The sequence below is a fragment of the Sander lucioperca genome, chromosome 11 (assembly GCF_008315115.2).
Source record: "Sander lucioperca isolate FBNREF2018 chromosome 11, SLUC_FBN_1.2, whole genome shotgun sequence".
Taxonomy (NCBI): domain Eukaryota; kingdom Metazoa; phylum Chordata; class Actinopteri; order Perciformes; family Percidae; genus Sander; species Sander lucioperca.
Window position 1 is genome coordinate 35,664,756 of NC_050183.1, and position 27,926 is coordinate 35,692,681.

General features: G+C 42.1%; 1 protein-coding gene across 3 annotated transcripts; it reads left to right on the forward strand.

Annotated features, from left to right (window-relative positions):
• Positions 1–330: 330 nt before the first annotated feature.
• LOC116063303 (importin-13-like) lies at positions 331–27,763 on the forward strand. 3 transcript variants are annotated; one of them, XM_031318212.2, is made up of 23 exons: positions 331–481; positions 909–995; positions 8,831–8,956; positions 9,078–9,434; positions 10,078–10,331; positions 13,121–13,261; positions 14,438–14,579; positions 15,304–15,470; positions 15,740–15,860; positions 17,692–17,839; positions 17,994–18,175; positions 18,418–18,444; positions 18,644–18,778; positions 20,478–20,630; positions 20,873–20,953; positions 21,066–21,203; positions 21,972–22,068; positions 24,018–24,070; positions 25,629–25,695; positions 25,857–25,915; positions 26,069–26,158; positions 26,301–26,482; positions 26,602–27,763. In XM_031318212.2, the coding sequence occupies exons 2-23, from the start codon at positions 927–929 to the stop codon at positions 26,696–26,698; spliced, it is 2,886 nt and encodes a 961-aa protein (XP_031174072.1). In that variant the 5' UTR covers positions 331–481; positions 909–926; the 3' UTR covers positions 26,699–27,763. The 3 variants fall into 3 exon arrangements, 2 of the variants coding, with proteins under 2 accessions (XP_031174072.1, XP_031174071.1); XM_031318211.2 differs by having other exon boundaries at positions 358–560; XR_004898699.1 differs by lacking the exons at positions 24,018–24,070; positions 26,602–27,763 and having other exon boundaries at positions 358–560; positions 26,301–26,406.
• The last annotated feature ends 163 nt before the right edge of the window (positions 27,764–27,926 follow it).

Here is a 27,926-nt window from a genome sequence, read left to right on the forward strand (position 1 = left end):
GTGACAACATTAGAGATACGGCAACTATCTTACATCTTCATAATGTGAGGATGGCATTTCATTCCATAGAGGGGGGAAATGCCGCATTCATATGTTGTTCGTATAGCCTACGAGATTGCCGAACAGCTTGGTCGCAAAAATGGACAAAACGAGCCTCAAAAATGTATAAGATAGCAGCTATTTGTCTAAATAACCGAACATGTACGAAGACTAATAATGAATAACTAAAAAATAATGCATAACAGTACATTCTGTTAAATTTTCAGGTTTTAATATATTCTCCACCTTTAATATTTTGGGCACTTTAGAAATCGCTGTTTCATTTACCGTGTTATTGGATGGTCCTTGACCAGTTACGCTGTGATTACGATATTTCCCACAGCGCCTGAATGTAGCAAAAAGCTCTCGGTGACGGAGCAGCAGAGACAGAAAAGCGGCAGGGAGCTGCAAGCATCGTCTCATACCGTCGCAGGACAGAAAGGTGTGAAAATATTAGTCCTCTCGACAGCCTAGTACACGGAGACGGCATTGTTTTGATAATGCTGTCACACTCTGAAAATGTTAGTATATCTGTCTTGCTTGGCTACATTTGGTACTATGGTAGCGTCAAGTTACATGTATTGCTACGTTAGCTAGTTTAGCGCTAGCATAGTGGCGCTAGCCGTTGCTATAGTATTTTCCTATAGTGTATGTTAGCGTTAGCTAGCCTGCTCTTTAGTTAAGCGGGCTAACTTTAGCTTGCCGGTTAGCTTCTCGTGTCATCCTTATGTCTAAATCTATGATATCGTCGTACTAACTTCCTCATTCCAACTGCTACTGTGGGAAAATATTTGGAACTATCGATAAAGTAAGGTGTAAGGCTGACTGTCAGCTCCTGAATGTGTTGCTCCTCTTTGATCATTTGACAGCTCCGTATCAGCGGAGATATGGAGACGCTGGGACGGATAGCAGCAACACCGGACGCCCTGGACTTCACGGTGGAAAACGTAGAGAAGGTGAGTTTTGGGACCACTCAGTCCTTGTCAGAAACCTATCAGCGTATACAGCACCGGATGTTTGTGGACTAAAGAAGTGGTCTTGTTTAAAAAGAAACAGACTTATCTGCCTTGTAACGTTAGCCACATAATATTTAATTATAATAATGTTTACAGTAGCCTACTGATTTCGTCTGGAGAGATGATGTCTGCAAACAGGAATTTAGCTTATATGTCTTTACGTCTTTAAATGAGTCTTGGCTGAATGGCTAATGTTTAGAAAGAATTATCAGATGATCATCATAATAACCCGCCAATTCTTTACAGTCTCTGTTATTGTAAAATGCTTGTCTGTGTCTTGTTTTTCTCAGTTGGGTTGGGTATATTTGTGTGTTTGTGTGCGTACGTGCGCGTGAATGCGTGCTTGCTTGGCAGTGTTGAGCGTGGCTGCCAGGTTGCTGTGATGAATCTCCCTGCTGGGTGGCCACTGACTAGAACACGAGGGGATGGGTGGGGAGACAATGGGGAGGATGGAGAGTGAGAAAGGTGCTCCCGTGGAAGAGCAGAGTCGATGAGATGGATGAAGGGAGGGAGGGTTGGGATGGGGTCGACGTCTGTGACAGTGCTAGTAAAGAAAGGGGGGTTGGGGGGGGGAGAGAGAGCTGGGCGATGCGACAGAAATGATTTAAAGGCAGGTTTCAGGGAGAGAAGCACATTACTGTTGGGGAAATAGCTTGGCCTGATACTGGGGTTTCTGGTGTAATGAAGGAGGGAGAAGAATGACAAACAATGGTCAAGGTCCTGTGTCACTGTGGATAATCTCCTTATTCATTTGTTCATGTTTCATGTCTACAGGTGAAGAAAGTGGTGCTCTGTTATAATTTAGGGGTGGCAAATGCATGATGGAAGTTGCTAAAAATGTCCTCTCATTGTTCACATTAATGAAGTCAGAGAAAATACTAGAACATATAGCCTATTGTATGCATACCTAAGTGAATGTATAATGCATGTAACTGGAGGATTATTAATATTTTACTATCATGTATTAGGGTAACCTTTGTGAGTGAAGATTTGTAAAGATACCCAACCTTATAGATTTACATGGGATTTTTCAATAGATCAAGCTATCTTGTATTGGGTGTGGGTTTGTACAGGTTAAGGTGCATTTTCAGATCCTGTTAAAGCACTCAGTCTATGAGGCTATGAGAACTTTTGTAATAACACCACATTTGCATTTCCTAACTAATATATATTCTTCTTCTAAGACTTAGCTATATTTAGAAAGTACATTTAGACAATTGGGGTCATGATTTTCTTTTCTTTCCATATCTTGATTATTCTAGATAATCTGGCTTGACATATTTGTACGTAATTAGTTATGGAATCAGCATGACGCTGTTTATTCACTGGAATAAGAGTGAGACCATAGGTTTATAGTACCTGCACCTAAAAGCATAATATTAGTATCTGTGTCAGACCACCAACTTAATGCATTTTGAAAATGAGATATTGCTTTTACCTGTAACTTTATTGCCTTCTCTGTCAAACAGTCAAATCAGGTAACTGTAATATATACACACTAGCATCAGACACCTCGTAGTGTTCATCAAAAGAAAGTCAAATTGCGCTTCCCATAAGATGAGAGCATGAGATGAGAGCACAACCATTTTCTAGAAGAGTGAAATAAAAAAGACCAGCAGTGCAGAAATGTCACTGGCTGCGTTTACATACACATAAAAAAAGACGTATTAATATTCCTACTAAGCTGTTCACATGGCTAATGAAAATGAATTTTCCACTAATATTTCCGTTTACATGCAGCTGTGCAAAATAGGATTCTTTTCGAAGGTGGACTTGTTAGACCGTGTGCACATACCCTTCCTCTTTCATTCCTTCAACCACCTTGAAAGGGTTGGCGTTGAAATATTTGCACATATCCATAAACCTGTTGGTATCCAAGTCTTTCATAATGTTTAAAATTAGGTGTGTTTCTCCTTCCGACCAGAAATGTGGCTTTTTTTTGGGGGGCATGCATTTCTAGCCTAGCCTTGCAAAGTTTTGGCTAGTTGGTTTGTGTACAACAACCATAGCAACGCACAGAGCTGACCGTAAGCTGTAAACAAGCAAGAGGCCGCAAACTGCGGTAAAAGACCCAGTTGAGACACACTTCTTAGTGGGCATGAAAACGTAGCCACTGTTGTTCAGTGGGATGGTGGAGAGTGTGTGCGTGTTGTCTACAGTAAATGGTGGTGGAGATGATGGTTCCTGGCCCAGTATTTGTATGTGTCCAATAGAAAGCTCTTTGTTCAATCTTGGGACTGTGAAACAATGTACCACATTGTCACTATCTTTGCGTGTATAATGAATGGGTATGTGTACTGCATCACATTTCCGCTCAAATATAATTAGTCTTGTCTAGAACCACTATTTCAATATTCCAAGCAAGTGGATTTTAGATTAATTTGGAGCTCTACACTTTGCTGTGAAATAGTATGCGGTTAGAATTTAGTCATTTTGCATGTGTCCCCCAAGACAAACAACTACTGTACCACCAGAAAGAACTGGAGCACAGTACTGGGCCAGTGTGGGTCTGCATCTTGCTTAAGGGCACTTTGCAAAGTGCACCTAGTCTCCTCTCTCTACCCTCACAGGATGCTTTCCATAGGAGGCTGTCAAGGTCCATTCATTAGTGCTTAGCTCCCAGGCCCTGCCTTTTGGAAACTGTGTTTATGTAAAGTTAGGATAAGCTGTATGTAACAGCAAGTGCTGTCTTCTTATGAAATAGTTTAATGCCATTTAAAAAGCAGAGGAGGTAGGTTATGATGCATGGTGTATTGAGTAGTCTTGTGGTGGCTGGATAGGCTGTTTCAGAAGGAAAAGAGGGATTGTGGTGAATTACCATCCAGTCATTGATATAAATGTATATGGGTACTATGTGTATTATCAGACCAGTAGCAACCACAACAATTTGTAGCTGGATAGTAATTTGTCATAACAGACCATATAGCTACGTTACTGACCTACCTGGGACAGCATCGTAGCTCTGCTCGGGTCCTGCAGGTCCCACAATGTTTCATTGTTCTACAGAGAGAAGGCGATAATTAATACAGCTCCATTGAGTAAGGCCTCACTAAGCCTACATGATTCCCATGGCAAATTAGCTCAGTAACGTAGCTACAAGTTTTAGATAAGCTTTACTAGCTAGCTAGTAACTTAACACAACGAAACAACAAACGTCTAGTAACCATGCTTGCAACGTAGATCACAGACAATATATATATGATCAATACTTTGGATACAGGAATCCGCTGTGGAGTGGTTTGTGTGACCTCCAAAGTCTAACGTTAGCTGCACTCACTGAGCTGTCACTCAAACGCACTCCAAAAACTCATTAGCCAATAGGGACGCACCCCTGTAAGACCCGCCCATGCGAGATGTTTGTGCCAGAATTGCAAGCAATGACTGGAAGCGCAAACGAGAAAGCTGGGAGCAAAACTGCAAACGTGATGGAGAGATCAAAAGACTGATCATTGAGAAAGAAGCAGAGGGAACGGTAAACAAAAGGACATAATATCAAACAAATAAAATACCAATAGTTTACGACTACACAAATGTTTTGTTTGCAAGTTTTAAGTTCTGAATAATTTGGTGGAAATCGTTCATGTAACTGAGGTTTGCATATTGAGACACTTGGTGCAAGTGTTTGTTGTTTGCTGTGCACGTGCTGAGATTCTATCACTATTGGTAACGTGGTATTCTTAATTTCTGCCTTGGCCGTGTGCTGTCAACCACCCGCGCACACTCTCACACAAACATTAATCATCATTCCTCTGCATATCTTTGGTTCTCACAGTTATAGCACAGTGTCATGATGGGTCAGTGGTGTGATGATGCCTTCTGCAGCACAGCAACAACACTGCCCTCCCATTACTACAATGTCTTTGAGTGTGACATTCTAGTGGACAGATGGCTCGAAAAACACACTGACGGCGCACACACACACACACACACACACACACACACACACACACACACACACACACACACACACACACAGACCTATGTCAGTGAGATGCCATTACCCACTGTGTGTGAACACAGTGTGCAAAGACAAAATGTGTGTGTAGGCTTTTGCACTTATGCCTCATGTGGGGAAGGAGACATTTTTTATAATGTTTACAAAAGCCATGCTGCCACCTGTTTCTTTTCATCTACATCTCCTTTCTTGCACTTGCACATTTTAATAAGGTAAACCATCTTTTTTTGATAATGGCTCCTACCTCATTTATGTGCTTCATATTTGTCCTTGATATTTTGTATAGTATAGGTATTGTAGTGGTCTTTATTAACGCAGCTCAACACCTACACTATAGTTATTCTCCTGGGCTTGGCAGTGAGCACACAACACAAGTGTATACCATTTACAGTAAATCCGTGGTTATGTGTGAGCAGATGGTGCATCAGTCTAACTGAGCCATGTTTTTTCATTTGCATCCTCAGCTTCCTCCTGTTGGAAAGGGACCGTAGAGGAGGCTAATGACCTTTGACAGTGTCTGCCAAGAGAGCATGCCATCCTGAAGCCAGGTGGTTCAGGCAGGTTGCCACCATCTGTAGATATAATTAGTTGTTTCAGTTGCATTGGCTGTTTCAGTTGCATTCGTTGCTTCTGGTGCAAATAAGCACTACTGTTTATAGGGTTGTGCATGTGTTTTGCTTGTTTTAAGAACCAATTAATGATGGGCAATTAAAGTTAGTTGAGATAACTGCTGCATGTCTGGCGTGATTTCTAGGAGGAGACGGGCAGTGGTTCTTTGTGAGAAGATTAAAGCGGCGTAATGAACAGACTGTTTTGTGCCTCGTCTTTTGATAATAAACCCAGAAGGAACAGACACGCTCAGACACAGACACATCGCCGTTTGGGATTGGATAAGGAGAGGTCTGCGATCACACAGTGGACTGCGGTAATGATCCACTGCTGCTTTGAACTCCGATATCACAGCTTCATTTACAGAAAGGGTAGAATGAGGCAGACTAACAAAAAACATCCTAATTCTTTTTAAAATAAAGGCCTGATAATGATCCATAGAAAGACCCTGCCAAATCGTAACAAAAGAACCCATTGGTATTTCATCAGTTCTGGCATGCAGCTCTGTCTATAGAAATCTGTTAACATTTAAATAAAAGTAGTAGGTGCAGGGGTTTTTCCTTCAAGCTGTTGAAAGTGCAACGATTCTCATAAAAAGCTTAACAAGGCTGTGGAGATGCTAGACTACTGAGACCTACCAGCTAAGTCAAAGCTGCACATATTATACCTGCACCTATAGATGTCTCTTACACACACATGTACAAATGCCACCTGACTCTCTACGAACTATCGTCGTCTTCAGGGTCTGGTACAGTAAGTGGAAATTAATCTTTTCAGATTAATTTAAATAAAAAGGTTGTAGATTGATCCGGTTCAGGCTGGTCCTCATCCTCAACACGTGCCTTTTTCAGTCGCGGAAAACACTTTTCAATACTCATCTGGATTGAAGCAGCAAACATTCAGTGTAAGAGGAAAAATTGACATAACATTATTTATAATACGTTTATTTTATTCACAGCTGCTACATATAGTGTTTGGACCTTGACAACCCAACTGCATTTTACCGCAAACTTGCGACTAGTTAACTTTCTAAAGCAGGCGCAATCGCTTGTCGGGACTCCAACATTAACACACTGACATTGTACAGGTGTATTCAGAACATTGTATTCAGAATCTAAAATATTTTTATAGCACTTTTTAATGTGTGATTGTGTAAAGGTGTTCACGAGATAGATACCAACCTTTTGTGAACTTGTGAATTTCGCCAGCCGTTTTCTCTCCTTTATGGAGACTGTGTGTGTGTGTGTGTGTGTGTGTGTGTGTGTGTGACACAAGTGACAGAGAGATGGAGGAGAGCAGGGAAAGGAAATGCAGCTGAACGTGTTTTAAATAGTGTTTAAAAAAAAAAAGAAGAAAAGAATAATGAAATGCAATGCGCGGCGGCCGGTGTTGATAGTGCGGCGCACCGCCACACATTAGTCTATGTGTGGGAAACACTGATTATTCATCCTACCTTGTTTGACAACCTAAATGTCTCTGATGAGAGAATGGGGAGAAATATAGTTTTTAGAAGGAGAGCGAGAGCTGAGGTTAGAATGAGGATGAACACTTAAGGTTGGAGCGAGGTGAATTGAGAGAGAGAAATGAGAAGAAAGAAAGAGGAGAAGAATGACTGCTGGTGGAGGAATTTATGTGAGCGGGGGTAAAGACAATGATCAGAAGCTTGCAGAATGGATTTTTTTCCCTGTGTTGCTTGGCAGGCACTTAGTGCTGTGTGTGTCTCTCTCTCTCTCTCTCTCTTTCTCTCTCTCTCTGTCTCTCGCTCTCTCTCTCTCTCTCTCTCTCTCTCTCTCTCTCTCTCTCTCTCTCTCTCTCTCTCTCTCTCTCTCTCTCTCTCTCTCTCGCATCTGGCACTGCCAGGATTAGAGGTGTCTGTTTAATTAATGCTCCCTTTTACCCTTCTTTTATTTCCCTCTCTCATACTCATCCTTCATCTACTTTCTCTTTGGCTTGCTGCACCTTCTCAGCTGAACTTAGCCCCGCCCACAACATTTGAGGTCGGGAAGTTCAGTCTGGACTTGATCCGTTGAGGAGCAATTATGCTCGAACCAGAGCTGTTCGGACCAATCAAATTGTCAGGGCGGGCTTTATACCATGATGGACAGATGATCAACAGCAACATCTCTCTCACACACACACACACACACACACACACACACACACCACATCCACCACAAACACTGAATTTGTTTACATTGCGTCTGCAATAGAAGATATCGACAGTGCATTAATTTTAAAATCCTCAAAGGGCCCGTCTCAGCTCGACTCAAACTAGCTGATGGTGTCGCTGCGACTCAGCTGTTCTAGTCCGCCGTTATATGGTCGTGCGAGATAGAGAGTGACTGAAGAGAGAGAGCGCCGAGCGGCGTTAGAACAAAGCCGTGAATCAGAGAAATAAAACGTGTTTTCACCGATTCATCACTGGAAATGCAACTGTAGCAAGCTTCTCACTATCACTAACGTTATCCACATTCATATTTAGACGAAACAAATGATATATCCAGCTACAAAAAAAGTCTAAAAGTCGAAGTTAGGACGGAAGTGCAAAGAGGTTGCTATGGAGACGATACACCGTCTCGTCTCATTGGTGGTGTTGAGTTCTGTTGACAGTTTCGTTGAGTTCCGTTGCTCTGATTGGTTGTAGGTCTATCCAATGAGTGCAGAGGAATTTTCTTTCCTGGTTCGGTTGAAACATGCCCCATAATCACAGCCCAATGGAGCGGTATCAGACTCACATTCTGACTAGAATCTGAGTATGACGACGTCAGGCTAGCCCCTTCTTGTTCTCCCCGCACTCAAGTACTCAAATTAGCCTGAGCTGTACTTCAGAGAGTGCTGTTTTCAGGTCATTGCTTTCACCATTGTTCAGGTTTTTCGAGGTAAACTGTTCACTATGTGTCTGCGTGCTTGCCTGGTTGCGAGTGAGAAAAAATGCTCTTTTCTCAAGGTAACCAGCTCTTTCCATCCACCAGAGCTTAAAGGACTGTGTTTCTCTTCTCTCTGCTGGTCTGTTATCTCTGACAGCCACTGTTGTGTATTTGTGTAGTTGCAACCAGTTCTCAAATTCCATTTGAGAACTGGTTGCAACTACACAAATTTGTACAAATTTGTACAAAGTTGTTTAACCCCCTCATTGTTTAACCATCCACAGATTATATGGATTCTTTGACTGTTCTCTCTCATTGTTCTCCTCTTTCTTCTTTATTCCTAGGCCCTTCATCAGTTGTACTACGATCCCAATATAGAAAACAAGAATCTGGCCCAGAAATGGCTTATGCAGGCTCAGGTCTCGCCTCAGGCCTGGCAGTTCTGCTGGGCCCTACTGAGCCCAGATAAGGTATACAAATACTCACATGGTCACACACACACACACACACACACACACACACACACACACACACACACACACACACTGATAAAGAATGTTGTGTCATTTGCATTCATCTTATCTCTCACAGGTGCCAGAGATCCAGTACTTTGGTGCTAGCGCGCTTCACACCAAGATCTCTCGCTACTGGTCAGACATCCCCACAGACCAGTATGAGTCTCTAAAGACCCAGCTGTTCTCCCAGATTGCCTGCTTCTCCTCCGGCTCCAAGATGGTGCTTACCCGGCTATGTGTGGCCCTGGCCTCTCTGGCACTCAACACAATGCCTGAGGCCTGGCCTGGCGCAGTGGCAGAGATGGTGCGGGTGTTCCAGGAGGAGGGGGGAGGGGTGGATGGGCGGGCACGCTGCCTGGCATTGCTGGAGCTGCTCACCGTCCTGCCAGAGGAGTTCCAGACCAGCCGCCTGCCGCAGTACAGAAAGGGACAGGTACGTACCTTCTCCCAAATCTGCAGGTGATGGTGGCCACCTGTGCAATATTCACAGTTTTTTTTGGATTAATTTGTCAGTATGTACCGAACCTCAATACGTTTCAAGAACCTACTGAAATGACTCTGTAGCACAGAGTATTGAAGATTGTCAAGTACCTAAAGCTGGCAGTGAATGCTTTGTCAGCTTCTTGGTCTTGTTTATTTACTCTTTAATCAGATATTCTCAGATAAATCATTTAAATCCGCTATTTTATGCTGGAAATGTTATTGAACAGCTTTATTGTGCAGCTTCTAAAGGGCCTAGACTAATGTGGTCTAGCGTGACTCACAGCACTCATAGTTCCCTAACCTGTGCCTCCTCCCACTTCACAATCAATTGGAACAGTGTTGTGTGGGTGTCTATTGAGCATGTTTGAAAATAATACATTGAGAGAGAGAGAGAGAGAGAGAGAGAGAGAGAGAGAGAGATCTAAGATTCTAACCAATTTAAATAGTAAACAAATCTATATGTGGAAGTCAATGTTGATACTGTGGGCGTGCCGCCACTTTGTATCAGCGTATGGAAAACACTGCTTAAAATGAACCTTCTTACAAAGCGATACACAGTAGCAGTCTAACCCTCATTATCACCCTTCCTCTAGGTTCGGGGCGCCCTGGGCCGTGAGTGGGGGTCAGTGTGTCCCTTACTGCAGCAACTGCTGAGAAGGACAGATAGCCCCGGGGCGGTGAAAGCTCGCGTGCTGCGCTGCCTGTCATCCTGGGTGCTGCTGGATGTGCCCCTCAACGAGAGTGAAGGCCTGGTGCAAGACTGCTTCAGTGCCCTGCCTGACCCAGAGCTCTTTGACACAGCGGTAGAGGCAATCGTCAACGCCATCTCACAGCCTGACTCCCAAAGGTGTTTACAAATGGGTGACAGTGTGCTCTCAAAACCTAAGAAAAGGCACAAAAAAGAAATAAATAATGATACGACTGTATGGCATGAAAGCTTGTCATGGTTTTGACTGGAGAAATTACACTGGTGCAGAATGGAGATGAGAGAGGGTGAACAGAGGGGGAAAAAAAGATGCATTAGCTAAGGGCAGGAAATGGACATGGTGGGCACTGGAAGGGCATCAGGGAGGGATGGAGGGGAGGAGGGAGGGATTGATATCGGGTAAGTTGACAGCCAAGGGGAGGAGAGCATCATTTCTTGGTTGGCTGGCGTTGCTATGGTTACAGAGCTGGGGAGAGATGTCATCATGCCCTGGTTGATTCAGACATGGCAGGCAACTATTACCTCTCCCCTAGAGAGAGAGAGAGAGAAAGAGAGAGGGCATTTGGGACGGGTTGATACAAAGGGTGCAAGGGGAAGGTGTGAAAGTATGCGAGTGTGAATTTGCTGCTGACAAGTCAGTTTAAATGCACTCACATTTAGCAGAGCAGATGGTGGGAAGACGATTAATAGCAGTGGAGTAACAGGTAGAAGCAGCAGCAAGTGTTGCTGGGCTCCTATAGGTAAGAGTAGGTTAGGGAGAGGTTGGATTCTGCCTGTGTTGGTCAGGTCCTCCCAAAATTCTTGACTCTCTCATTAGTAGCATCTCTTGAGACACATTTGGCTTCTGTTTTTGACAGATCATTGTGTGATTTATGGGTTTATATTACTACCTATAATGTGTGTGTGTGTCGGTGTCTATGAGAAAGAAGGAAAATAAATGAATCTATTAGAAAACGTTTTTTTCCTCCATCCTCTCTAGGAAGTTATAGCCCACCTTTTTCCATCTGTAGATTCTAATGTCTTTTGTTTATTCTTTTTTATCTTGTCTCCCACTCTGCCTCTGTTTCTTTGTGCTCTTCTTTTCCCCTTTCGCTTCTCTCACCATCAGTACTAAGCCCTCCTCCCTGTCTCTTGTTCTCTCCCTCTGTTTAAACACATTACAGTCAACTCATTTTGGGTGGGGGGGGGGAAATTGCTATTGGTCTAGCTGCATCCTGTTGCTAGGCAACCCATTTCCCCTGTCTCGGAGTGTTGCAGTAATTGCAGACAGGATCAGGGGGAGGTGTGGTGTTGGAGGGAGAGAATAAAGGAGGAGTCAGGATGGAGGCAGAAAGTGTATAACAGTAGGGCAGAGACCAAAAGAGGAGAGGACAGGCAACTATGAGCAAGAGGAGAGGAGACTGCAGCAGACAGTCTCAGAGGAATCTGCAGGATGTCTTCTTTCATGAGGGAAATGGGGAAATGCGTACAAATCTATTCTGCCCTTTTGTTGCATCACATACACACCCAGGCATTTACCCAGGCTAAGAGTGCATGACCTGCATTTGCAAAGCACCTTGTTAAAAATGAATGATCTTCTGAGTGCATGAGTGCAGCCTGCTACTCATAAATTGCAGTCGGTCCCTGCGCTGCTCTCACAGAGTTACTCGGGCACCCTGCACAGAGGATGTAGGCCACACACACAGGTTTCTGGCTTATTTGATGGAGGCCAGATTGTTACACATCACATCTCAGCAGGGTGGAGCTTTCGCCACTGAAGGCTGAATCAGTGTTGGTTGCTGAGTAGGAGACTTTATGACGCCAGACCATAGATCTGGCTTCTCTGCTTCTAAGGTGTCCTGAGGGAATTGCTTCCTAGGGCCGCGGTACAACATGCATTTAACCTGCAGAGCAGAGAATGCTGACCACTATTTTTGTTGACTAGTACTGTTCTATAAGGTAATTCACTAATGCCAAAACAATTAGACCAATTGATCATTCGATGGACAGCAAACTAATCAACATCAGTTTTGTTTATTGTATAATTGTTAATTTATTGAGCAAAAATGCCAAAAGCCCTACATTAGATCCTCAGAGAAACTGTGAGTTACAGTGGTTTTTCAGCTTGATTTGTTTCTTTTTTGTTTCTTTTCAAAAGTCACACAACCTTGCTGTGTCATTGATGAATATTCATTGACTCTGACCCACGTCCTTATTGAAGTTCTCATGAAAGATGGAGCACCGCCCGCCTGCATACCACGAAACCCCTCTGAGACTGACACACATGTAATATGGTTTACATTTATAGCATTCACATATGCACAAAATCTCCTCCGTGACATTCAGGCGCGCATGCACTCACGCCCTTCATCTCCAAATGTCACCCCCTTCACTTGCTGTCGTTAAGGATGACAGGAGGATGTTGTCACATGAGTAGATGTGAGCCTGTGTTGAGGAGTGTGTGTGTACCAATGTGTCTATGTAGGTTTGTGTGTGTGTCAGCACATGCGTTTGTTTTAGCCGGAGTGAGGGAAATATTAACGGCTGAGACTGCAGGAAGAAGACAGAATAATAACTGACAGCAGTGAAGCTCTGAGCTGGAGCTTTGAATAGATTTTCTGGTTCCATGGTAGATGTGTGGGTTTTTTAGGGTGGGTGTGCTGGATCAGAGGTTGGACTGACTTGGACTGAGATATGATTTGAAATAAACACTTGTCTTGAGACGGAGCAATAAATACATCAACCTAGCTGTTAGCGGTGTGAGTCAGTTTGATATTCACCAGTGGATGCTCCCTGGCTGTGCATGCTATGTTCTTCTCACTTGTACAGCACTGTGTGCAATGTTTTTTTGTTTTTTTTTACCTGTTTTCTTTAAATGAACTGGACTTCTGACAGACTAACTTTCAATTCTGGTCTTTCTTTGTCTGTGTGTGCGTGTCCATGGGTTGTAGATATGTGAACACTTTGCTGAAACTGGTTCCTCAAGTGCTGGCCCTCCAGGAGCAGCTCAGAGAGGCGGTTCAGAATGGAGACATGGAGACCTGCCATGGTATCTGCCGTATCGCCGTTACACTGGGAGAAAACCACTCCAGGTGTGTGTGTGTGTGTGTGTGTGTGTGTGTGTTTTTTCAGTAGGCCTGTAACGATGTAAAGATTTTTTAGTACATTTATCTTGGCCAAAATGATTTCCATAAACGACTCAATTATTATTAATAAGTCTTAGTATGGTAATATAATGATACAAATATTGTTCAGTTTTTTAGATGATCTCAACAAAATAGCCAGCTACAGTGGTGCTCATAAGTTTATGAACCCATGCTAAAGTTGACTAAAAAGAGGAATAAAAGAATCATCTTTTGGAAATTGATCTTAATGCCTTAATTAAAAAAATGAGGAAAAAGCCAACCTTTAAGGACACCAATTTTCTTTGTGAATGAATAATGTATCGTAAATAAATAAATGTTCTTCCTTAAAATACAGTGGGCATAAGTAAGTACACTCCTATGTTAAATTCCCATAGAGGCAGGCAGATTTTTATTTTGAAAAGCTAGTTATTTCATGGATCCAGGATACTATGCATCCTGATAAAGTTCCCTTGGCCTTTGGAATTAAAATAGCCCCACATCATCACATCCCCTTCACCATACCTAGAGATTGGCATGGGGTACTTTCCATAAAATCATCTCTCAATGCAAATCAAACCAGCTATTAGGCTAACTGAAATAAAACCATGCCAATCTCTAGGTATGGTAAAGGGTATGTGATAATGTGGGGCTACTTTAATTCCAAAGGCCAAGGGAACTTTATCAGGATCCATAGTATCCTGGATACTATGGATCCTGATAAAGAGATGATAGAGAGATACATAGGGGTATTTAACATAGGGGTGTACTTATGCCCCCTGTATTTTAAGGACGAACATTTATTTATTTTACGATACATTATTCATTCACAAAGAAAATTGGTGTCCTTAAAGGTTGGATTTTTCCTCATTTTATTAATTAAGGTATTAAGATCAATTTCCAAAAGATGATTTTTTTATTCCTCTTTTTAGTCAACTTTAGCATGGGTTCATAAACTTATGAGTGCCACTGCATATAGGAGAAACAGGTTTCTTAACTTTAATTTGCACTGAAAAAAAAATGCAATATTGTGTCCCATGTCTTGTTTTCATGTGTTGCTTTGTCTACTGATTGAATGACACAGAGAGAGAAAGTTGCTAGTTTACTTTTTCTCTTTCTCTCTCCTCCACTCACGTCTCTCTCTAGGACTCTGTTGGAGCAGGTGGATCACTGGCAGAGCTTCCTGGCTTTAGTCAACATGATCATGTTTTGTACAGGCATCCCCGGCCACTACCCGGTCAATGAGACCACCAGCTCGCTCACACTCACCTTCTGGTATACACTACAAGTAAGGAATGTTAAAATCTCATCTATCCCGTAATGTTAAAGTGATGCTGTCAGGGTTCAAAATTACCACCATCCACCAGCTTAATGCAGTTAAAATATGCAATTGGCTGGTAGATTTGCTTCACTCACCAGCCACAAAAACAATGGTAATCTACTGAGTGGCTGGTAAGATTTCAACATTCACTTGCCATTTGGCTGGTGAACGAAAAAGTTCATTTTAAAACCTGCTGTGGTAGTTTAAGAAATAAATGGGATTGTATATTTTCCTACTGGCTTGATTTACCCACTTTTTTCTCTGGCCTCATTTTTACTAGGCACGTAAAACCCGTCCACATAATAAGCTTTGCACATTCAGGCTCGATAAGCACTGGCCTGAAACAGTCATCTTCAGAAAAACACTTCTCCCTGCACTTTGAATGAATGTGCTACTCACTGGTCTTTGTCTTCAGTTTTCAGACAATACAGTATGGCAGCTTGTCTAAAGACATTAGCTTTATTCTCTTCTACCTTATTCAACATAAGTTTGAGCAGGCAGACAATGTTACATCTTAGATGATTGATCGTTTTTTCTTAGCGATAAATGAATTATAAATACTGTAAAATGCGAAATTCACTTGGTAATAGCCCGTATGAGTCGTAACAGATGTTTTTGGTCTGTAAAGTGCAGAAATTATGTTATTTTCCAGACGCAAGACAATTTCTTTTTCTCCTTACTCCATCCCCAGGATGAAATAATGTCATTTGAGTCGGATAAGCAGGCAGTGTATCTGCAGGTCTACAGGCCAGTATATTTCCAGCTGGTGGATGTTCTGCTACACAAAGCCCAGTTCCCCTCTGACCAGGAGTATGCATCCTGGTCCTCCGATGAGAAAGAGCAATTCAGGATTTACAGGTGTGTATGTGCACATTTATATGCCTGACCCTGTCCCTGTGTTTTGTACATGCCTTTTTTTCCGCTGCACACTGTTGTTTGCAAGTGTTTTAGAAATGACTCGCTGACAGGATGATTGGTCAGCATATGAGTGTGTTTTGCTCTAATAGACTCTCGCTGGACTGGCAGCTGAGAGGGCAAAACATGTCTGGCAAATACACTGTGTTAACAGATTATGTTCCAAGGGTGCATGCTCCTAAAATGACTGTTTGTGCATGTCTGTCGTTCAGGGTGGATATCTCAGACACACTCATGTACGTGTATGAGATGCTGGGAGCAGAGCTGCTGAGTAACCTGTATGATAAACTAGGGAGACTGTTGACTAACGCAGAGCAGCCCACATCATGGCAGGTGGGTGAGACAAACACAGACGAGCAAAGAAGAAATGTGAAATATTCTTTTTTTTTTTTTTAAACAAATTGAAGTTTTGACTGAATTCCAGAATACATCTTTTGTTATATATCACTGTTATGTGACCCACATAATGTAGTAACACAAATACACAGCCTATAAAGTAAACCTAGTGTTAATTTTGTCACCTATTTTTAATTTAGTCTTAGTCTTGTGCCAAATGTCCTTGTTAGTTTAAAGCTGCTTACAAACCGACCAGACGGCCAACCCTCGGCAGAAAAGGCAGTTGGACTGATCAGTCTCCCCGAGTTGGTCAAAAAAATGCCCGAAGAGACGAGACATAATACGTCTCCATAACAGCAGGCGGCGCTAATCTGTATTGTCGCCCAAAAATGAAAACCGGCAGCTGATTGGACGAACGTGTCACGTGGGTCTGGTTTCTCCGGAAATTCAAAGACAGACTGTCATGGCGGCTTGTTCAGAATACGATCTCATATTGTACCAAAATAGTTCATCGAAACGTGTTTCTGAAAACATTTTAAGTGAGAAATAGGCCATGAGGTTGCTGAATCTGTCTTCATTTCAGATCGACAAAGGTCAGTTTAAAAGATTTTAGTCAGATTTTGAGAGACTCTAGTCACGCTCATTCCACTCCCCGTTTCCGGGTTAGCACTCTACCAATCAGATTGGTCATTTGAGTCTGACTGCCAGCAGTGCCCGCCTTCCAATTCAACATGTCAAATCGGCCAAAATGGAGGACGACGGCCCCTCGGACAGACGACGGCACGGAACACACCGAACAGACTCGAGTCACTGACCTCGCCAGACTGTCCGACGGCCGATTATCGGCTCTGTGTGTCCGGACCTTAAGTCATATTTAGTCATTCACATATCTTTTTTTTTTTTAAGTCAAGTTTTAGTCGACTAAAAGTCTCGTCATTTTAGTCTAGTTTTAGTCAAAAGAAAACTCAGTATATCTTAGTCAAGTTTTTGTCAAAACATTTTAGTCTTTTTTTAAATAACAAATTATTTCTGAGATCATTTCTGATAACCATTTTATTTCTGATAACCATTTTAGTCAAAAATGATCATATTTTGAAGGCGTAACGGCTGAATATTCTATCTCATGATGAAAAAGTAGAGACGATTGCCGACGAAAATGAAGAGCTATTTTATCTTAGTTTTTATTTTATGCAAAACATTTTAGTCTCGTCTTTTTTCGTCAACAATAATGCATGTTAATTTCCTCTTAGTCAGCGTTTTTGGACATTGGTGCAGTCTCGTCATCGTTTCGTCGTAGTCATGGAAAAAAAGGTCGTTGACGAACATATTTAGTCTCGTCTGACGAAATTAACACTAAGTAAACCACGCCTCTTTATTATCATAAAACATTTTTTTTCAATGTATCCCCCCCCCCGTTGTCATTTTTGTTGCCATGAACGTGTATAGTGCCAACAACGAACAATTGAAATATTAATACAAAAATATAGTCCGACCGATAATCACTTCTATAATTACAATATGGCATATCTAAACAAAATCAGCAATTACCATGAGCTTACAGACCTTAGCTAATGTAAGCAATTAATTGCATGAGACAGTTATGTAATAATTGTTACAGGCCTAATTATTATATTGATGTTAGCTTGCAACTCCACAATCTGAAATCTAAATAAACCTAGATTATTTTTAATGTTGATTTTGGGTTATTTTCACTTTATATGGTAATTTTTTTTTTTTAATTAATGAATTGTTTTCCGTCATTGCTGAAATTCCATATTTATCGACTGGTGATAAAAAAAACCCCACTGACGTCCTTCTCCTCCTCCAGCACACAGAAGCCTTACTGTATGGCTTCCAGTCCATAGCAGAGACGATAGATGTGAATTACTCTGACGTCATCCCAGGCCTGATAGGACTCATCCCCAGAATCAACATCAACAACGTCCAACTAGCAGACACAGTGATGTTCACTATAGGTGAGAGTCATGGGTGGATTAAAAGCATCTCAGCACACGTCATAAAAGTTCAAATAAATTTACTGTAATCAAAAGACAACACAGTTAGAAACACAGGGATTGTTTAAGTCCAGTTGTTTCTCATTCAGTATCTGAACTGTTAATCTCCCACTAGGTGCTTTGGCTGAATGGTTGGCAGACCACCCAGTGATGCTCAGCAGTGTCTTGCCCTTGGTGCTCCAGGCGTTGGGGAACCCAGACCTTTCTGTTTCTTCTGTGTCTACACTCAAGAAAATTTGTAGGGAGTGCAAATATGACCTGCCACCCTACGCAACCAACATAGTAGCTGTCTCTCAGGTACCTGTGTACCTCTTTTTTTAATATGCTATTGCTTTTTGTTGTTCCAAGTATGAGATCCAATAACAATCGATTTGATTTAGATTTATTTTACGGCTAAGGTGATGTTCCTGCTTTCCAGAAATAACGTTTATTCTTTGAAATCACTTCAGTTGTATTATTTTGGAGTTAACTTTTTGTTTTGGGTAGATTTTGTTGTGCTTTCAAAATAATAGAACCATCACTTTCTCTTTTCTCTCAAGGAGGTGCTTATAAAGCAGATCCACAAGGTCAGTTTGTGCTCTCTCAAATTCCCTTTCTTTTTTGGTCTCGGCATTCAAGTGGCATTTAAAAAAAAAAAAAAGAAATGTGAAAGAATTGTGTAACATGTTTTCAGCCGTAGTCTAAAGAAGAAGTGTTGTGAAAAATGACTTTGAGCTCACCGCTTGCTTGAACTGAAGCTAAACATGCGATCATCTTTTCTTGCAGACGAGTCAGTGTATGTGGCTGATGCAGGCTCTCGGCTTCCTGCTCTCAGCTCTCCCTGTGGAAGAGATCTTAAGAAACCTTCACTCTCTCATCACCCCCTACATTCAGCAACTGGAGAAGTTAGCGGATGAGACGGTACGTACACAGGCCAACATGTTAACAGCACACACACACACACACAAACACACAAACACAGAGCAGGCACAGCTGGACTCTGGCCAATAGGAAGAGGCATTGTTTCTGTGTGGTGTCACTGCAGTGGAACATTTCTCTGCGGGACCAGATTGGATTTGACCCTGCACCATGGGCTAGTGACTCACATTGAAGTAGCAAAGACACACTTTTTCTCTCACTTGAGCAAGCACACACGCACACACCACAGCAAGAGAGAAGACAAATTGAGCTCAGAAATAAAAAAATAAAATAAAATGCCTACACAGACACGCTTACAGTAGGTCATTCTTTTACATGTGCATGCACACAGTCACGCACAATTATTTACCCTGTTTAAATGTCAGTTCTAATGGAGCCTGGATTTTCTGTCTGAGTGTCACGCTTGATGGTACAAATGTGGAGCTGATGTTATCTAAAAATAAGCCGTTTGATATCTACTGTATGTGGTACAAAGTAGATTTTCTCCTGATCCCTTCTGCAATCAGTAAAGACTGTGGGTGGGGGGTGAATAGAGATGTCAGGTTAGATGAAGCTTCTCTCTGCGTGTCTGTCTCTGTCCCTGTCTCACCCTTCACACAACACACACAGTCACACACTGTCTCTCATACATTCATCCTCTCCGACTTCCTCCTTCTCTTATTGTCTTCAGTCTAGCTTTTTGATGTATCGGCATTACATCAGACTAGGAAATCAGATGCTGTGTCTGGAGCCGGACAAATAGTGGCACCTAGTGGGAAGAGCTCCAGGTTACATTACATCAGGGGTGAATGACCATTATGTCTGACGGGGCTGACTGCAAACGCCGATGGAGTCACTCTGATTTGGCTTCAAGCGTAGTGTGCACGCACCGTTCTTGCTGTAGGATGACTGTACAGTAACAGCAGCAACATTGTGAGGGGAGGTAGTAGAATGAAAGAGAGATGAGAGATGTGGATTCTCTTCGTAGTCTTTGGCTCTGTTACATCTCCATGGAGACTGAGCAATGGTTAAACACTGCTAGTGAAAACCTAGCTAATGATTTTACCTGGTGTGTGTGTGTGTGTGTGTGTGTGTGTGTGTGTGTGTGTGTGTGTGTGTGCATATTCTGATGTGTATCAGTGAGAAAACTGGTATGAGAATGATTACCTTCTTTCTGTCACATTGCTGAAATACCTGCCTATTGACATGTTTTTTTTTTTTTTGTGAAATAAAATCTATTTTATCTACCAATTGTTTTGTTGAATAAGTAATGATAATTATTTACTCTGTTGTTTATTTATTCTAATAAGAAATATAATGACAAATGCCCAAATTGTAAAAAGGTGAGCTGTCTTAAAACTGCCTACTTTGTCTCTAACCAACAAAAAAAAAAAAGTATTTAATGCAACTGGCTTAGTGGATAAAACCAGTGACAAAATTGTGACTTATCACCATCAAATTTAACATATTTTTGAACTGTTGTAGGCATGCCATCCATTCATTTTCAAAACGGTTTATTCTGTTCAGGAGTAGCTCACTTTTAAGGCTCGTTTGTTTTCCTAAATATTTTAGCAGTTCTTTTTCAAGGCGGGCTCTATGCACTAAATGAGCCAGAGATAGTTGAGCCAGAGTCAGAGTTGGGATTAGTTTGAGAAGGAAATTCCCAAATACAATGATCTGTTTCTTTTTCTTCTTCTTTCAGCCCAATCCCTCCAATAAATTAGCAATCATCCACATCTTGGGGCTGCTGTCCAACCTCTTCACTACGCTCGACATCAGCAAGCAGGACGATGAGTCAGCAGACGGCTCAGCACCACCTGTCAAAACAGCCCCCCCTCCGCCTGGACCAAACCCAGTCAGTCACCACACACCATCATTATTGTTGTCATCTGTGGGGTTTAGTGATTGGACAAATACATTCAATATCAGCAACAGGCTTAATCTATGGATGATAGATATTGACCATATGTTCAACCTTAAGGCTTTGTAATCCAGCACACTGCATTTTGGTAGTCGTGAAATGTGGGGCAGTGGGGCACATGGTGCTCGTAACAATACCCCCCGTGCCCGTTTAATTTGTTGATTTGCATTTTTCAGGTGGTGGTGGTTTTGCAACAAGTGTTTGCTCTCATACAGACTGTACTGAGTAAGTGGCTCAATGACTCGCAGGTTGTAGAGGTGAGTCATCGTCATGTGCAGCCACTTATTGTCAGACCACTGCTTTTTAGGAAATCAGTTGACATAATCAGATAAGACATTTCAGTATAGCTGATCTGATGCTGTCCCTCAGGCGGTGTGCGCCATCTTTGAGAAGTCAGTGAAGACTCTGCTCCATGACTTTGCTCCCATGGTGTCTCAGCTCAGTGAGATGCTTGGACAGATGTACAGTACAATTCCCCAGGCCTCAGCCCTCGACCTCACACGACAGGTACACACTCATACATGTGCACCTACAAACACACATTAGTATTCTTCCTTTTAATACTTAACGTGCAGAGAGATTTGTCGGAAGGGGCTGTGTACAAGCTAATCAGCCACACACCACTGAGCCCAAGGTTAATGAGGGTACAGTAAAACTGTATTCATGACTTAACTCTCAAGCATTTGTTTGTCCACATAAACTAAACTTTACCTATGTCATAAGTTCCATAAATAAAATAAAATGAACTGACCCAGGTAGAGTTAACACAGGTAGATTTTCTGCAGGAGAAACCTAATTGCTTGTACACGTGGATCATAGCGGTGGATCTTTGCATTCAGACTAATTCAATCCAAAAGCCAACTGGAACTGAAAATGATGCAAAAAAAAAAAGAAGGTCTAAAGTCTGAACAGTATCTTATTTGTAAAATTCAGACACATTTGCAAAAAAAAAAGTCTGGGCTCTCACTACAGAGCTTGTTGGCTCATAGTGCTGTCAGTCCACCACAAAAAAAGGAAAATAAAAAGAATGATAAAAGGATGCAGCGTCATAAATCACCAATACACTCAAAACTAGCTATATTTAAAAAATAAAGGCAGAGGTAGGGGAAATATCTGATACTAATCCACTGTATGTTAACACAGGTTTCACAGTAATCAGGTTTCTGCAGTGTATGTATAGACATTTCTATACAATAACGTTTTCTTTACAATAACCTGGTTTCTTGTGTACAAGTGAACACAGCGATTGTCTGATGTGAAGTCCTGCTGTTTCAGATGGTGCATATCTTTGCCAGTGAGACAGACCACTTCCCACCCATCAAGGCTCTGTTTGAGCTAGTTACCTCGGTAACGCTGTCCATCTTTCAGCAAGGTACAGTAGGGGGTCCAGCAGGGGGCGGGACTGTGCATACTGTCAAATGTTTCTGTTCAAGTCAGCTTTTGAATGTTTCTGATCATATTTGATTTCACAGGTTTCAAAATCATATCTTGGTATAGCATAGGACAAAAGTGAAATTGTTAATACATTTGTAAAAACAAAAGTAAACTGTAAATTGTTAAAAATGCATATTATGGTGATATACTCCCATTTCTTTCTACAGTTGTAAGTGATGACTGACGTGCTGTTGCGTTTCTAGACAATGTAACAGTTTTGTCAGTCTGACAAAAGGTTACAGGTCACTGGACTCTGTTATCACAGTCGACCTTTAAACGTTTGCTCTCATTACTCATTAATCCAAGTGGAATCACAAAGTGGGCCGTCTGCTTGATGTGTTGAAGTAACAAAGTCTCAAATGATCATTTTATCGATGCGTCACTGTTTCAATCATTGTAAGACTATTATGGTTTGCTTTAAACCTATGTAATCAACACGCTGCAATGTTTTCTATTTTTATCAGCCTAATATTTGCTTATTTCATTTTTTTTTTTTAGTCCATTTGTTTGAATGTACTGTTTCAGTGTTTTTTGGGGTGCATGAAAATGACTTTCATTTTGTAAAGTGTTCAATGTTGAGCAGAAGTTTCTTAATGTGCGTGACCCCGGGGCCAGACTTAGGTTCTGATTTTCACTCAACATAAGATAGGACATGAGTGAGATGGCTTGTACCAGCTCTGTCTGCCGCTCCCCCTCCCTTTGCGTTGTCCCTTCTTTCCTCTCCTCCTTTCCTGCTTTGACTGGTTAAATAAGGGCTGCCTCTCCTCCTGCCTCTAAACTCTTTCTTTTCTGAGCAGGTGCCTTTCAGTAGAGACGGTATCAGTACAGGATACAGTCACAACACAGAGACCACTAGCTTACTTCTGTTGGCTGGCATATAATATAGCAGGGCGGGGCCAACTCAATAGGGCTGCTGCCACTGCTGTGCTAGGATCGTAGCCGTGCTCTCCATCACAGTCCTGTATTCTCTCGAGGGGTTGTGTGTGGATGAGGGCTGGAGGGGGGGGTATTAAGCAGGAAAACTTGTTTGGAGTCTGGGAACAGCTGGGCGCTTACTACAGACGTTTGTTCTGTTTCGTTACAAGTTTGCTGTTGGAGTCCTTCCAACATCAATCTTAAGCCTTCGGAGAAAACCATGTTTGAAAGTCAGGAATCTTGATGTGGATTCTTCAGTCCAGAAGCTTCTACAGGAAATGTGTTTTGTGCATCCTATGCAATCTGCCATACTTTAAAAAAAGTCTTGTAGTCTGTGTCCAGCATAAAGGGGGAGGGGGGGGTAGTAGTGATATATCAGAACCTATCCTGATCTTTGAGTGTGATTCATACGGATGCCTATGGGTTCACCTTTGAAGTAAAGGGGATCTTATTGGCCAGCTCTGAATGGACCCTTTACAGAAACCTCCTCCCCTGAGGCACCGTCTGAGAGGAAACATGTTACAGTTGTTTGACCACACCGATGCCAGCGGTGCCTCGTGGGAAGGAGGTTACAGGGGGTTCATTCAGGTTTGGTGCCTCTTTTCCTCCAAACTGTAACAGTAACAGAGGTGCCTCCTGGGTTCCCACTCCAAACCCACTTTTGTTTCTTTAGGTTTGTTCTTTTTCTCTCGTTACTTCTTCCTTTTTTTTTCCTCTCCAAACAGACCCATGTCTTTGTCTTCTGCCTGTTTTTTGTTTTTGGTTGGTCTGTTCTACCAAGACTCTGCCAAAGCTTCATATGCCCCCCTCCCCCTTCTCCCCTTCGTTCCTTACTCACGTGTGAATTATTTCAATGAACTATTTTTGAGTTCTCTTTTATTTCCACATGACTGTTGAATCTATTCAGTTGCTGTTTGTATATTATTCTTATTCTCTTATGATTTCTTAAGTTTCATCTTTATTATATTTTAGGACCCAGGGATCATCCTGATATTGTTGATTCATTTATGCAACTCCAAGCTCAGGTGTGTTTTTGGTTTCTTATTTCATTCACTTTGGGTTTCTCTCTCTCTCTCTCTCTCTCTCTTTCTCTTTCTCTCTTTTTCTAATTTCTCCCTGTTTCTCTGTCCTCTCCTCCCTCTCTACCTCTTTCTGTTCTTTGTTACTGGGCCCTGAGGTGTCCCATCACATAGACGAGGCAGTGGAATGAAACGTGAGGGGAATGTTTGAAAAAGAGACGTCAGTCTCTCCTCAAATGCTTTTGATTCTAACAGTCACCTCACCACACACGGTCCAGACCTCATGTAGGGTTTTCAGTTTACCTGCAGAAACCACCTAAATCAGTCAGTATACAAAGCATTGATAACAAGCCAAGCCTTATCTTGTATGTTTATCATTCTAACTTGTAATACTCACCCTGCGTTCAGTTAATTAACTGATGGGAAATAACACTGGCAGAGATCTTGAATGGCCACTAAAAATCCCACTGCTGTGGCAAGGTGTTATGCACTCATGATGTGTCAATTATTATTATATCAATTTCTAACAATACTATTTAAACACGCTGTCACAGTTAGATAAAGACCTTATATTTCCAAAGTCTTCTCACTAGCTAAAAAAAGTCTTGTTTTTTGCTAGATGAGGGTGCATCTTTTGAATAGGTTTTGGAAAGATTTCATAAACCTAAGATTCAATTCTCATGACTCACAGAGGGACATCCCATCCTTCTATGAATAATCATATTGATTTAGTATGCTGCTCCGCAGGCAGCTTAGAAAAATGCAACACACTCAGCGCCTTATGTGAAATATTTTAGTTGACGCGGCGCTCTTGGGAAGGTGATGTAACGTCGTCAGTATCGGCGTTGTGGTCCCAGGTGACTGGTTAGTCTCTGAGCCCAGTCCTCTGAAGTCATTCCAGCCCAGAGCCAATCAAAGCCAGAGTGAATTAATATTCAACTAATATTAATCAGATCAGACAAATTGGCTGATGGCTCTTCTGTTTTATATTTTTGTCTTCATTCTTCTTCCTTTTGTTTTCTATCTTTGGATAGATCTGACCTTCATCTCTCTCCCTTTCCCTCTCTCCCTCTCTCCTCTCCTCCATCCTGAATGAGTTCATTATTACAAGATGATTATTTCTCTTTATCTGCACATGTTAATTACGTACACACTTCTGTTGCATATTCAATCCAGTCAACCAAAATCAAGGAAAAGTAATGTTTCAAATACAATTGATTTCAAGTAACGAAACCATCATTGCCTTTAGTTTGACTTAAGTTTCCAATGATTTCAAAGTTTGATTTTTTGCAATTTGTTTGTTATACCTGCTGAGTTCTGCATTGGAGGATCTCTGTATGTGTTTGGATATAGTTTTTCCTAAACAGATGGAGAGAGTACTATAGCCTGGTAGGCAGATCTGTTCTCAGTCCTGTGTTGCTGTCAGATCCGGCTACCAGGCTGAGCGGGTATTGTTGATAGCAGAATTTTGAAGGAGCTTATGCAGTGGAAAGTGGTGAAGCAATACCGATTGGGTCGAGCCATCACAAACATACTCTGTTTAATGCCTTTATCTGCCTCTTAGGCCCTCAAACGGAAGCCCGATTTGTTCTTGTCTGAGAGTCTTGACGTGAAAGCAGTGTTCCACTGTGGTAAGTTTGCACATCGTTTACACACACCCCCACACACGGTTCTGGGTGTTTTGCTACAGTTCCTGAGAATGATGTGCCTGTCAGTACAAACTGTAACTATTTGACACCATCCATCAATACAGTTGTTTATTTATGTTTGTGACCTCCTCTCCCACTTCCAGGAGTTCTGTCTCTCAAATTTCCTGAGGCTCCAACAGTCAAGTCAACGTGCTTGTTCTTTGTGAGCAGAGCACACACACACACACACACACACACACACACACACACACACACACACACACACACACAATGTAAAACCCTGCAAGAATAAGCATGTTTATAAATGAGTCATTTAGCGTTAAATGTGCTGATTGTCTCTGTGTTTCTGCCTTAGACTGAACTGTTACCCCGCTGCTCAGATGTGCCTCCAGTGGCCAGAGTGGTGCAGGAAGACGGAAAACTGTTGATCCAGGCCGTGCTGGAGGTGAGAAGCACCACATTAAGCGTTTACACGTCACACCACGGAAAGGTTTCATCATTTCACTGATGCTGCAGTCCAACTTTTCCTCCTTTCTTATTGTAATTGAAGTCCCTGTTGTCAAATTGCTATCCCCATCTCTCTCCAGGGCATCGGGGGCGGGGCATCTCGATGCCTGATGGACCAGTTTGCGGAAGTGCTTTTCTCTCTGAACAAGCACTGTTTTTCTCTGCTCGCTGTGTGGTTGAAGGAGGCCCTGCAGCCTCCTGGGTACCCATCATCACGGGTCACGACTGAACAGAAAGACAACTTCTCACATCAGATACTCAGGTAACACTGCCCTCATTTGTTTACAGGCTTATTGGCTAACGAGTCCACCCAGTTGGCCATATTTATACTTTCTAATTGTGTGTGTTTGTCCCTTCTTTACTGCCTCCTCTGTCGTGCAGAGAACGAGTGAACAAGAGGAGGGTTAAGGACATAGTGAAGGAGTTCACACTACTGTGCAGAGGGCTCCATGGTACAGAGTACGCTGCTGAATACTGAAACTCTACCCTTGAACTCTCACCCAACCGGACCTCTGCCCTCAGCGCCAAACAGCTGGATGCCACAACGAAACAGTTCTCACAAACCCCATCAGCAAAGATATCATGAAATGATTGTAATAATAAACCTGCCCCAGCAGGGTAAGACATGGAACCATTCCAGCACAGACCTGCCATCAGATTAATGGACAAACATTAAATCCCTGGTGGCTTGAAGGGAGGCTGTCCTCTCTGCTCTTATTATTTTTTTTTGTTATTAGATGGACTGTTCCTCTTATTTCTTTGGAAGAGCTTTGAGCAGCCCTCCCAGCATGCTGCCTCTCGCCTCCTTCTATCTCTGTCGTGTTCTGCCTTTCTAGATCTTCCTGTGGTTCCTAGATTGTTTCCTGGTGATTAGCATCCATATGAAATGGTAGTGGTATCGTACGTAGCTACTTGACATTATTTTTCAAAAATGAAATCAAATGAATTATATAAATGTATATGTATACACATATGGAAAGATGGTGGTCGTCAGTCCTGCTGCTGCTAATGGGAAAAGAGAAGGACCAATGTCAGGAGGGGATTCTGCAGGAAAAATGACATTAATACAATAATATTTACTCACAACCATGCCCGTGATCTCTGCATTTGCCAAATGATCTTGAAATGTTTTGTGAATTTGTCCTTTTTTTTTGTTAAATATGCCTTTTGGGGGCTATAAGTGGAGAAAGAGACAAAAACCACATGACTGGACTATAAACTGTCTGCTCTCTTGCCCAGCCCTCCATGTACAGGGCTGTACCTCATGTACATACACTCCCACCCAGTCATACTGCAGTCTCCTCAGATTGTAGAGAGTGGTATTTATGCATTGGTCCCTTAGGTAAAGCAGGACTGTGAAGAGAGAAGGCTGGAGGGGGAAAAGGAATTCTAGTAGCTGGCAGTGAGAAAGAGACACAAGCTGGAAACTGAGAAGGGAACTGAGTGTTTGGAGGGATGAATAATCCTGACTGAAGGACTGCTTAGTCACTGTAATTGTGCAAAAATATTAATCAAGTTGTGCATATTAACAGTTATTGCTGAACACTTCTGTGTATTTGAGTGTATGCGTGCGCGTGTTAATACCTGTATGTATGAGAGGTTGTGTGTGCACAGATGTATCTTTTTCCACTTGTTCAGTGCACTTATATTGGACCTACAGTACACACCCATACCTTTCTCCTATCTTTTAAACAAAGAGCTCATCC